Source organism: Poecilia latipinna, unplaced genomic scaffold (genome assembly GCF_001443285.1).
Source record: "Poecilia latipinna isolate Pla-1442-1.1 unplaced genomic scaffold, P_latipinna-1.0 Scaffold2009, whole genome shotgun sequence".
NCBI lineage: Eukaryota > Metazoa > Chordata > Actinopteri > Cyprinodontiformes > Poeciliidae > Poecilia > Poecilia latipinna.
Window position 1 is genome coordinate 32,882 of NW_015114625.1, and position 12,821 is coordinate 45,702.

The 12,821-nt window shown below is 38.6% G+C and overlaps 1 protein-coding gene across 1 annotated transcript; it reads left to right on the forward strand.

The window, feature by feature from the left end:
- The first annotated feature begins 1,565 nt into the window (after positions 1-1,565).
- LOC106935721 (oxygen-regulated protein 1) lies at positions 1,566-12,568 on the forward strand. Its single transcript, XM_015016342.1, has 4 exons — positions 1,566-1,650; positions 3,325-4,008; positions 5,562-5,721; positions 6,929-12,568. The coding sequence occupies exons 2-4, from the start codon at positions 3,340-3,342 to the stop codon at positions 12,295-12,297; spliced, it is 6,198 nt and encodes a 2,065-aa protein (XP_014871828.1). The 5' UTR covers positions 1,566-1,650; positions 3,325-3,339; the 3' UTR covers positions 12,298-12,568.
- The last annotated feature ends 253 nt before the right edge of the window (positions 12,569-12,821 follow it).

Consider the following 12,821-nt stretch of genomic DNA (forward strand, 5'->3'; position numbering starts at 1 on the left):
TGATTCTGTAATTAGGAGTGGGAGAACCTTTCCAAATCAACCAGGTTTGTAAAGCTAATGGTTGTGAAGTGTTTGTTATGACAAGCAATGAGTCATTTGCATCACTGTGGAAAGAATTTGGCCTACTCTTTCCAGAATTGGCTTACTCAATCATACTGTAGGATTTTCAAAAATGATCTGATTGTTTATAGTCATATCACAGCATGTCACTCAGATCAGAGTGCAGACTTTGACTAGATTACTCCAAAACCTTGTTGTTGTTTTTTTGAGCCATTCAGAGGTGGACTTATTGGTGTGCTTTGGATCAATGTTTTGCTGCATACCTCAACAATTATTGATTTAACAAGGCATTTTTCTAATAGTGACAGGACTATTTGGACATCTTTCTGTTGCTAGTCAATGAAATCCTAATTTGATAGCTGCTTATTAGTCATTATTGTCATTAAAATTTGTTTGATAAATCATCTAAGACTTTTAAGTGTGGTAAGAGTAAAATCACAACATACTTTTTTTTTAGATCACACACTTTTTGTGCACAAAAAGGCAAAAGTACAAATACATATAATTGGTGGTTTGACTGTATACACATACTCTAATGTATATTGTGGCTTGTATTGGCTATTAGCTTGGACCACTCTCACGAGCAGTTCCCACCTTTCAGGACGCTGCACATGTTGGTGGGATTTACCAGCAGATTATGCTCAGTTAGGAATAGATGGGAATTGGCACAAGGCCTGTTACCTGAAAAACAGTGACACAGCGCTCAGTTGTTGATACAAATAGGTCCATTCAATTCAAAGGCAAAGTCTAAAAATGCAAATCTGTTAAAAAATATTTACATAACTTACTGTGAGGGGGGGAGGGCACAGATTGTGTATTTTATAATCTGAAAATATACATTATTTTCTGATCTTATATTTCAGTGTCAACATACTTCCATGATCACAGGTACTAATACAGATACATTGTTTGTCCTGAGGTCTGATTGTGGAATTGCCAGGTAAAACTACTGCTTAAAGACTTTATTCTGCCACCTGCTGTCAGCAGGTGCACAAAACCTTCAAACTAATCCCTATTAGGCCTAGACCTCACAAATCTGATTATGGTGGCCGCCTGCAAATTCAGACCAGTTCAAGATATCTGTTGACAGCAGTATTGCCATCATTTGAACCAGAAAATGTAATTAGTTTAAAGAACAATAAAATGTTTTCTCAATTTGGCTATTATGTTTTTTTCTTTACAAGCATGTAAATTCCATATTTACTTTCTTGTTGGCTTTGAGCACAAACAATATATACAACATTTGAAACTGATTTCTCAGACAACTATAAAAATGTGTTTAAATATTAATAATAACACGTTACATTGTCCCAAACTTGCAAGAAATAAGTAGTTAATGTTTTGAAATTCAATATGAGTAAAAGGTGTTATTTCCTTTTTCATTATATTTCCTCCATATATATATAATTCCTCAACCTTAGATGCTGATTAAGTGTTAGCAAAGATTAAGCAAATTGGCCATGATGTTACATGTCCCAAAATAGCCTTCCAACGCAGCTGAGAGGCTTTGATCAGCCGTGAGGAACACAACGGAGGCAGGTTTTGAATTGTTTTTGTCTTTAAAAGACTAGAAGAAATGCACCTTTTGTGGTAAGTTTTGCTGATTACATCAGCTGATTTGTTAGTTTCCTCGCTGGAATTTATCTTATAACTTTTAGATTGTAATCTGTCTTTATGTTTGAGGCATGGAAGACCTGTGTCCATGTTTGCTTAAAGCTAATGTTGGCAGTGTCCGGAGGAGAATTACTGGTTTGGAAGGAAATTATGTTCCATACTAATATGCTATATTGTACAAAATAATACATTGTTTTTATATGTATGCATATAATGTCAGATATGTTTACTGTATTAATGCTGACCATCATTATACAGCTTCAGTCCAGAACTGCACTATGTTATGTTTTTGTCCATGATAACATAGATACGAAATAGATTGAAAGCATTAAGGAGTTAGTAAATTTAACATGCTTTGCTGAACATTATGCTAAGGGAACAGCCATAAAAAATCCTAATTTCCAGTAACAGACTTCAGTCTTTGTAATTTTCATCATTTATATTGAGAATATATGACAAAATATCAGAAATTGAACCCAACACAAGAAAGTAATATTTGAAAAAAAAGAAAAAGAAAAACATTTGTCTATGTTTTCTGTAAAGAATTTGAGTTTTGTTGTCCCTTTAGTTCTTGTTTCTGTCAATTTGTCTTTGGTTATTCACTAATTAGCTCTTTTGCCATTATTTCCCTGTGTGCCCCCATTGTTCTTTTGTTAGGTGTTCTGTATTCAATAAGCAACAAGTTCATGATAATTCCTGTTTTATGCCTTAATTTGAGTCTCAACATCAAATTGTGACAAAAAACACATTTCAATCAGACACTTGAAAGTACATTACAAGACAAAAATAATAAAATAATAATAAATGCTATAAAAGTTTGAAAGACACATAAAAGCATTTTAAAACTCTTAAGGCATAACATTACCCTCTCTTAAAACTTAGCTTTGCAAAAAACTAAGTTTTGACACAGGAAAACTCAGCTTTTAAGCTAAACTAAGTTTTAGAAAAACTTAGCTTTTAAGAAAGCTAGGTTTAGTAAATAAAAAAAAAAATCTGTATTCTTCTTTTAAGAGGACCTAAAAACTAAAACACTGCATAAAGTTTATGAAATTCTGGAATTTTGTAAGATTTCTGCACCATGAAAGCAGAGATTTAACATGGTGATGTTACTAGACAATCAGATTTTAAATTACATGGATTACTCTCATTGATGGTTTTACATGTGATGAGAAGCATTTAAAAGTATGTCCTTACTTATACATGAGGGTATTGTAAAGTATTTTGAAGAAATGGAAAAGTAATGTTTTGAACTAAAGAACTTATAGACATTTTATAAGACATAGCTTAAGAAATGGCAAAAACAAAAAACTAATGTGCATGTGTGGAGTTTTTTGTGTGACATTTTCCATGTTCTTTTTTTTTTATTTTTTATTTTTTTTACAGTTTTAAAAAGATGCCCAAAAAAAAAAAAAAAAACTACTCCCAAAAACTTATTTATTAAACGATTTAATTAATTTCTTTTGTAATATTGCTGCTATAAAATATTTGTGATTCAAATACAAAGACTAGCTTTTAAAAGCCTAAACTCAACTCTGGTTTAATGTGATTATAAGGAAAGATGAAAGTAGATTTCAAATTCAGATGAAAATTAATAGGGAAACTACCAAGAGCCTAAAAAGTAAAATTTCTTCTTTGTTTTCTTTTTTCAAGCCACTTTCTTACAATATGAGCAACACACCTATCCAGGACCCTCCAGCCCAGGAGATGTCCTCCAGCAGTGGGCAGATGTTGCCCTCTCGGCCTGTGCAGTCCGTCTCGGAGCCCTCAGCTTCTAAACGGGTATGCTTCTACAAAAGCGGTGACTATCAATTCAGTGGGCATCGGATGATAGTCACTGCCCGCACCTTTAAGACATTCGATGCTCTGCTGGACGCTCTTTCCAAAAAAGTGCCTCTGCCATTTGGAGTACGAACCATAACCACACCTCGAGGAACTCACTTTGTCAAAGCTTTGGAAGACTTACAGGATGGGGGAGCTTACGTGTGTTCGGATCAGAAACGGGTGAAGCCATTAAACCTGGAAGAGGTGAACCGCAGGCAGGTGCCTTGGAACGCGACAAGGCCTCTCCATGCAAGACGGCGTAAGAGGCAGGAGATCAAGTTTCATCAGTTTGGCAGAGGGACTGATCCAAGCAACAGGCCAGCGAAGGTCACTGCGAAAGTGGCGGTACGGACGCCGAAGAAGCTCACAGTTATCAAAAACAGGGATCCTACAGTTAGACAAACCATTGTGTTGCAGAGAAGAATAGCACCAACTTTTGATGCTTTGCTGGATTACCTCTCCCAGATACTCCAGTTTCCAGTGCTGAAACTCTACTCTACAGATGGCAGACGGGTAAGTCGTTGGTAAAACTAGAAATGTAATTAAAGGATATGTGAAACAAGAAAAGTTGTCTAAGCAGGTAGAAAAATTTACCCAGTTTGCTTTGCATTTAAACCTTTGAACCATTTGAAGATGCAAGTTTTTTTTTATTTTTTATTTTTAAATTTACAGTTAAGGGGAGTGAATCATTTGGGAGACTAGCACAAAGTCTTATATTTGACCCCAGACCTTTAATGACACTAAATAGGACAACAATACTATCTGACATATATACAACCATGAACCTAAAATAGAAAACAAAAAGTGGCAGAAAAACATTTAGCATCATTGTTTTCAAAAACAGTTTAGTGTAGGATGTGTTAGTTTCAGGAAATTTCACAGATACATTTTACGCAAAACACTCCTGTCTCTACTGTGGGTGATAAGATAATTGTTCTTTACATATTTATGAAGTTTTAGTTTTATGAGAAAAAATGACATAGAACCTCAGCGATCTTTATAATTTCAAGAAGCATTGTCACAACAATGGCTCCTGAAGCACAATTGAAAATAGAGATTAGAATAATTGGAACAAGTTGGTTTTATAAATGCTTTGTCCAGTGAAGAGGGCAATCGTTTTACAATCAGTAAATGCCAAAATAACAAGAAAAGACTTCAGGTTAGGACCAGAAAGAACTTTTGAGTTCATTTTAGAGAAGAAAAGAGGGATCTTGTTTTAAATAGAATCAAATATTTTATTCTATATTGCTTAAAGAACAACAGATAAGTGATAACTTGTTACACAGATGCTGTTTAGAGCTTTAGAAGTATCTTTTTTTTCTTTACAATGGTACTTTTTCCAACAATTAAACGATTCTGTGACTTTACAGTCGGCACCATGCTGAGAGCTGTTCTGCAACCTCTTTAGGCATTCCTAATCTGCTGTGATTCTTAATTCTTTACCTAATAACACCTAGTACTATATTAGGCAGAGATTTCTTTGGGAAACACTATCAAGATAATCTTGAATGTGTACATTTCCCCAATGTCTGTCACTTTTCCAGTAATTAAGTTCAATATTTTTTTTGAGACCATTTAATCTAATCTTACCAAGTTTCTGTTACTCGAACTTTACACCACCTGGTCTGAAAAGACCAAGTGTTTGACTGAAAAACCTGTGAAAAGTAATAACCATTTATCCCAAAAGAGAATACATAGAATACATCTTTTTTTATACATGTCGTGTAATTTAAAAGGATTCCAAGAAGTACTTTAGAAGTGCTGTCTAAACATCCCCCCTAGTGAGAAAATGCCTTAATCCGGAGTGTCCTTCAGTGACAAAGTAAAGATCAAGAGCACCACATGCAGATATCGGCACGTGTTCTGGTGAAGGTTTGACAGTGTGAAACAGTGTCTTCCAGACTGTCAGCAAAATCTATACATTTAAAATAGTCTGAATGTTATAGAAGTAAAGGTTTGTTGTCTAATTCATACAAGTACAAAGTAACAAATATACCTTTTTGAGTTCAAAAACTGACATTGATAATTCCTGTCGAGTTTAACTTGCCTCCGATGTCTTCCTCCAGGTCGATGGTCTTGCTGCACTTATCTTATGCTCTGGAATCATTGTGGCAGCTGGCAACGAACCTTTCAGATTAGGAAACCAGCGTTTTCACAGAGCAGGCCAGGCGGCCCAGATTATGTATGTGGAACACGTGGAACCATCGATGTTAAACCCCAGAATGCGTAAGTGTTGACTATTATTGCAGAAAAAAAAAGAACAAGAATAATAAAAAAAAGAAAAAGATTATAAGAAAAGTAAATTATCTGCTAAAAACTTGAGATGCTTATTTTTATTTTCTATTTTGTTGAGTGACATGTATGTCCTGTCAAATTCTTGACTTTTCTTCCAATTGATTTTGAGGTATTTTTAAATGTGTGGCACTTTGGTTTTATAAATAAAGCTTAATTGGACTGGACTTTGGAAAATTCTTTTTAAAAGCACTGTGCATGACAAAAACTAAATCCTTAAGGACAAATTATTACAGTTAACTCAGTTAAATGAATATAATAATATTCTTGCAGGAACACATTCAAGAAAGTTTATTTAGGCTAGTTTCTCATAAATGACAATGGAATTGGAGACTGATGAAATGGCAGTAAGTAAAATATTGGCCCATATTCTTCTCTTTCATCCAGGTTGAGCTACTTTTTTCTATCTTCAGTCACAGGGCCAAAACATTTTAGTGTCACAATACAATCTGCCCCTTTTTCTACATATGTACATTGACCCATTTGACTTTAATGTAATAAAAAACTGCAAATACTTTTCAAATTTATGTATTTGTATCGTATTCTTGCTCTGTCCCACTTTGTGGAAAATGATACACTTATATCCTTATTGTTTGAACTTTAAGACACTGATTGTGCTTGCTAGGTATAAATATTGTAAACCCTTTGTCAGGTCATCAGAGACCTGTTGAGAGTGTTTTCGGAACCAGAACTAAACAAGGAGAGGAAGTATTTGTATTTGGAGTGTATTCTCCTCGGGTGTTGAAAAACAGAGATCTGCAGAAACGGTAAATCAGGACAGAATTTTTTGTTTTTGTTTTTCATCAGCAGCTTTTCCATAAATGTAAAATTGTATCTCATCAGTTCATTTTTGCAATGTCCAAACTATTTTTTTCAAGATTATAGATTTCATTTCTTTATAAATGTTTCCTAAATATTGCTATTTTTATTTCTTAGTGTATTTGTATTTGTTTTCAATGTAATTTCCTTTTCCCTCATTCATTTTCCTATATAGCCCCTTGGATTACCCTTTTTTAATAGGATGTATACCTAAACTTACCTAGATGAATGCAACATAATATTTATCCAATAATAAATATTTTTCTCTTTTCCTCACATGCCCTTCACAAACTCCTGTTCATCATTCATCAACTAACTCCAGAGAAAGATAAATCTTTATCCAGTGGAAGAGGCTCAAGAAACTTCTCCGCGTCATCAGAGCGATTCATTGTCAACCAGATAAACAAGTCCCAGAAAAGCAGCTTGAATGGCTACCTGCACCATCCCAGTGGACTGTCTGAAACCGAAGCCCATCAGCATCATGCAGCCATGGAGACATGCGGACCTGAGACGGAAGATAACGAGCATATTGGCTACGTCGTCCCTCGTGATGACGACATTGAAAAGTCATTCCACATAAACCAAGACGGCAGCATGACAGTGGAGATGAAAGTTCGTCTGACGATCAAGGAAGAGGAGATGCTTCACTGGACAACCACACTCAGCCGCTCCGGCCTTAACAAGAAGACAGCTTGTGCCTCCCTCTCTGGGTCAGACAACAACTCAGCTGACTCAAACAATGCTGTTGCCAAAGACTCCCCAGGAATTGAAGAGGATGAAAGAAAAGAAGCAAACTACCATGACGGAGCTGCAAGGGGCGTTGCCTTTAATGAAGAACACATCTATAAAGGCTACAGCTCCACAACTTTGGGCAGAGCAAAAACACGATTTAAGCGGACTCCTACACCAGGCCCACAGCAGATGAATGAGAGGGCTTCGGTAGAGAGCGTGAAAATGGTTACAGAGGCAGGGTTTCAACAGAGCACCCTGGGACATTATTCGTATATGGAGAGAACTGCTGATGGTGAGACTACCGAGGGTTATTGCGTCGTCAGACACAGCAGCAGCAATAAGCCGGTCCCTAAAACTCGTAGGACGACGTCATCAGGAGCGAGCAGCAAACGCTCCTCTGTCATATCATCAGGCGTTGCTGAGGTCCTTCAGATACAAAATGATGGAATGGAGGTCACAGAGACCGTGATGCATATTTACGAGAGTCAAGGTTGCTACGACAACTATGTTGCAAATGAGGAGCTTAGCGCAGATGGCACTTCTTTGCATGGCTCCCCTCCGGTTGCAGAGAGCAAACCATCCACTTCCTCTGGGCCTCGATCGTCTAGCAATGATTGTGATATAGATTGTAACTGGCAGCCGCCCACCACCGACTCACTAGAGAGGCGGAAAGAGGAGATGCTATCACTTTCATCAGAGGCAGGTTCTCTAACACATCAGGCTACAAACAATCTATCCTCGGCAACTGAGAATGAGGCTGCCGGCTTACAAAAGGTGGAAACAGTTAATAAACATAATGCTGCCAAAAGTACTAAGAAGAAAAAGATTGCTAGGCCGCTTTTCAATGAGAAGAGTTCAGTTTCAACAAACAGCTCAGATAAAAAACGTCAAGAAAGCATAAAAGGCTCCTCAAAACACAATAAATATTCATCTACTGACAAACTGAGCAGCAATGCCATTGCAGGAAATAAGAGCTTGAGTTCAATGGAGAGATCTAAGAGTTCACTGAACAGTAAAGGAACAGAAAGTTCTCAGTCTAAGAAGTCAATCAAAGATGAAAAAGTGAAAAAGGATTCAGCCTTACTGCTTAACCCTGGAAATGCTAAACCAAACCCGCAGCAGAAAAAAAGTCAAATCAAAATAGCATCAAACAATGGACACAATATTAACAGTCCAACTGGAAGGCCTCAGATGAAGAAGAACATGTCAGACATTTTACTAGCCAAAAAGCCACTTTCACCCGGTCAAAAGACAATCACCAGGCCAAAATCTATGACTGAATGTGGACTATCCAACATTCTGTTACCCAAACCACCTCAGGAACTGAGTGAGACTGGGTCTTTACCTTCCCTGAATCCTTCTCCTTCAGAAATTCACCAGTATGTTGAGAACTGGTTGGAAAATGCCAACCCAGACTCTGTGCCATATGCAGACGAGATGATTACCGATGGAGCAGAAACTCGGGCAAAGGTCGTATTTAAGATAGGCGATGACTCCGAATCAGATGAAATAAATCAAAGCCAGACTAGCTTAAACGATGCCATGAAGAAATCCTCCTCTTGTTTATCAGTTCCTCTTTACCATGAGGGGCTGGCGTCAGGTGCACAGCAGGGTGAGCAGAGAGCCCGAGGGCTTTGTGTTTCAATGCCAAGTGTCAGGTGTGACCCAGAAAACAATGAGAATAAGCTCAGGTTGCACAAATCTGTTGAAGCCATTGGTACAAATGACAGTGAGATGTCTTCGTCTCAGTTGTTGAGCCCAAAGGCAAAGCTAAGGCCAGTCCTTCGCCAGGTTTGTTCATCAATTCAATGCATCAGAAGAACATCTGCCAGCAGCACTGCTCCCACTCTTCAAAATTCAAGCAGCCTTCCTAATTTCTCAACACAAGTTGCCTCAGTGTTCGGCTCATCGTGTAAAGCCTTCCTCTCATTCTTGTCGGTGATGACGCTGAGAGACAACATTAAAGGCTCCCAACTTGGGGAAGGTAGCGAATCAAGAACCTCATCAGAGGCCATGCTTATGATGGAGTCCCTCCAGAAGATTTCTGCTATGGAAGATGAAGAAGAGCAGAGGGCAAGCCTTACTGACTTGCAAAGCAGAGCGTCTTCTCAGCTAAGAGAGCGCTGGAAGGATTTCCAGATCTTGAGGGAGAGACTTGAAAGTGAACCACTTTCCCCCAGAGTTTCAGAGACTGAGTTCGCTCTGGATGTTGTCTCTGATGGCGGCGACGCATTCGACGATCAGCAAATGGTCCTCGATGAGCTCATGGAGGAGCTAAACATGCCACAAGACCTCCGAGAAGAGATTGTTTCTACAATCCAACAAACCAAAAGTTTCTACCCTGCTGAGGAAAGTACTTTTGTTGAGACTGTTAGAAACCAGTCAGATTCAGAGGAAGATTTAGAGCGATTTGGTGGTGATTGTGAAGAGGAAACGAAAGATTCACCAGAGCCCAGAAGTACAACTGGGGACTTAACCGAGACCAATCAAGAAAATGACAATGAGGTGAATCCAGAGTTAGCCACAGAAAGTCTGATGATGTCAGAAAAAGACAAGGAATTAAAAAATGAAAAGCAAGAGGCAGAAACTGTCAATAATTTAGGAAATAATGAAAATGTAAATACTGATGAAGAGGATGACAGGGAAGAATTGGAAAGGGAAGGGGAAATAGATATGGAAGTGAAAAGTGAGATGCAGGGGGATTCAGAGGAAGAGAAGACAAGTGAAAGGGAATTTGTTAAAAAATTAGAGGAAGTAGAGGAAGCAATGACAGAGGATGAAGAGGTTACACAAAAGAGTCTAGAGGAGGAGGATGAAGGTTTTGCAGTTGAGGAAACAGGAACTGCTGATACGGTTGAAGATACGGATGAGCGGGAGGGGTCGGGAGAGACAGAGGAGGAAGGAAACAATCAGGGTGGCCAGACTGAAGAGAATGAGATACAAGATGATGATAATGATGAAGTAGAGAGTATAATTAATGAGGAGGAAGTAGAGGAGGTAATGATGGAGGAAGAGGAATATGATGATGAGGAGGAGCAGGAAGAGGAGGAGGAAGAGAGAGGAGAGAAGGAAGATGAGGAGGAAAGTAAAGACTCTCTCCCTGGGGAAACAGAGGAGGAAGAGGAGGAGGAAGAGGAAATTGAGAGAAAAGGGGAAGTAATTGAGATGCTTGAACATGAAAACATGGATCCTGATATGATGTCGAAGGCATCTACTTGTACAGTTGAAGGCAAGATTGATGAGGAGCAAAGTGAGCAAATTGAGGAAGATGTTGAAGCAAAAGAGGAGGATGAGAAAGGGCACTTAACAGATGACTTTACTGAAGACAAAGGAGAAGAGGAAATGGAAAATGAAGAAGAAAAAGGCGAACATCAAGAAGATGAGGAAAGTGAGAAAGAAACAAATGGAGAAAAGTGTGATGAGGTTGAAGATGAGGGAAATAGTCTGGAGAATACAGAAACTGATTTGGAGGAAGAAACACCAGAAGAGGAAGAAGCTATGAATGAGTCAGACAAGGAGCAAAATATGGTGGCAGGAAAAACTGTAGTTGAAGAAGAGAGGAATGTTAGTGAAGAAAGCGAATCAAATCAGAAATTAGAGCAGATGGAAATAGTACAAAAAGATGAGGCACAAGAAGGAGCTATTTGGGATGAGGTGGACAGTTTTCCCGATGATGAGGATTGTGAAACGATGCCTGAAGAAGCTTCTTGTGTGCAGCACAGTAATAGCTGTGAAGAAACAATTGACACTCTATCTAAATATTCCTCTGAAGGCCAGTGTGAGGATAAATGTACAGACACCATTCATGAGACAGATGAGGGAGGAGAAGAGGATAGAAGAAACAGTTTAACTCATCCAGTGGAGATTTCTCAGGAGCTACTGGACTTTGTGAATGATGCTCTCCAGTCTTACACGCTTATATTTACGTATGACACTCAGGGAAATATTAGAATTGTCCCTGATAATGCGAGAGTTGTGCAAACTAAGCAAAGTTTGATACCAAAACCGAGAAAGGATAGTTCTTATGGTCTAAAATGCCTACCAAGCCCCATCACGTCCGATTTATCAGATTACAGACCAGAGACGTCGGGCAGTGGAGGGTATCAAACTCAAGAGTCTGTAGATATTGTCTCAGAAAATGGAGAAGAGCCTTTAGAGAAAGCAAACAGCACTGAGAGAAGTATGTTAGAACAAAGGCACTCCAGAGTGTCACCTTCAAGTTGCTCATTAAAAAGTGGAAACAAGCCTCCTTCCAGTGATGAAGGCACTAAAGCTTCAAGGGAGGATCTTTCTTATTTCAGTGCTGCAAGCTCATTAAAAGCTGAAACCGAAGCTGAAACACAAAATCCACAAGACGCACCTTTAAGCTTTGACAAAGACTCAGCTGATGGGGTTTTGATTGATCGAGGGAGATGGCTTCTAAAAGAGAACCATCTCATAAGGAAATCCCCCCCTGTCTCTCTGGGAATGTACGGTAATGTGGACAGCACATCCACAGACACAGGCCAGGAAAACACAAGCGTCGATTCCTCGTCTTACACCAAAACCCAGCACAGCCCCCTTGCTGCCATATCCTCCTCCGAGCTCGAGGAGATGGCGAAGCCCCTGACTCCAAAGTGCACCTACTACAACATGCCACATGGAAGTGACTCTGACCCCTTTATGGAAGACGTCAGCGTCAGGAGTCAGAAACATGACGCAAGTAGCATAAAAGCAAGAGGCTTCAGGGTTTCGCCAATTGTTGACACTTCCAAAACTTGGGCTAACAGAAATGGCAGCCTGTCGTCATTTACTTCAGTCGAGTTTAAAATACCAGACAGAAAAGTTCACCCTGAGGTTGACTCCTCTGCAGCAATGCAGCCAAGAAGGACATCTACTGGTGAACAGGGTGCACTGCAAGCTCAAGACTCTTTGGACTCACTGCATTTGAGATGTGGGCAGTACTGCCCCATACTATAGAAGAAGGACACTTTACTTTGCAAAAACAACATTATCCCTATACTTTCATGGCAATTTTGTCTTGTGTTGCTGATAGAAAATGTTCTCTCCGTTAATTTGTAATCAACAGGAACATGCTAGATGTATTTGGTGATTGACAAGAGTTGTGCCTCTTATTTATCTTGGATTTTAGTCAAAAATTATTTTTATACATACACTAACGTCAGTGCTGTCTTCTGGGTGGTTGCTACTGAATGTATTCCGAAAATAAAAATGACCTATTTTTTACCACTTTGGTGCCTCACACAGTCATTGCTGGATAATGTGTAACTGCAAGCACCACATAGAAATGTCTCTGACAAATTTCCTGTATCTGTGCATTTTCTATTTTTAAGAAATTAGCAAAACTAAGAGAAAAATCGTGTTAGGAAGAAGCCACAACATTTTGTGAAGAACTTTCTTTAATGTAATATTTAGGGTTACCACTTATTATCCTTGATCATACTGTGATTTCAAATTGCAGATATGTAAAAAAAAAAAAAAAA

Bases quoted from the DNA above. Each gene is read 5' to 3' on its own strand.
- LOC106935721 (XM_015016342.1), top strand. From the start codon at position 3,340: ATGAGCAACACACCTATCCAGGACCCTCCAGCCCAGGAGATGTCCTCC. The intron at 4,009-5,561 runs GTAAGTCGTTGG...GTCTTCCTCCAG, and splicing joins ACTCTACAGATGGCAGACGG to GTCGATGGTCTTGCTGCACT. The intron at 5,722-6,928 runs GTAAGTGTTGAC...AACTAACTCCAG, and splicing joins GATGTTAAACCCCAGAATGC to AGAAAGATAAATCTTTATCC.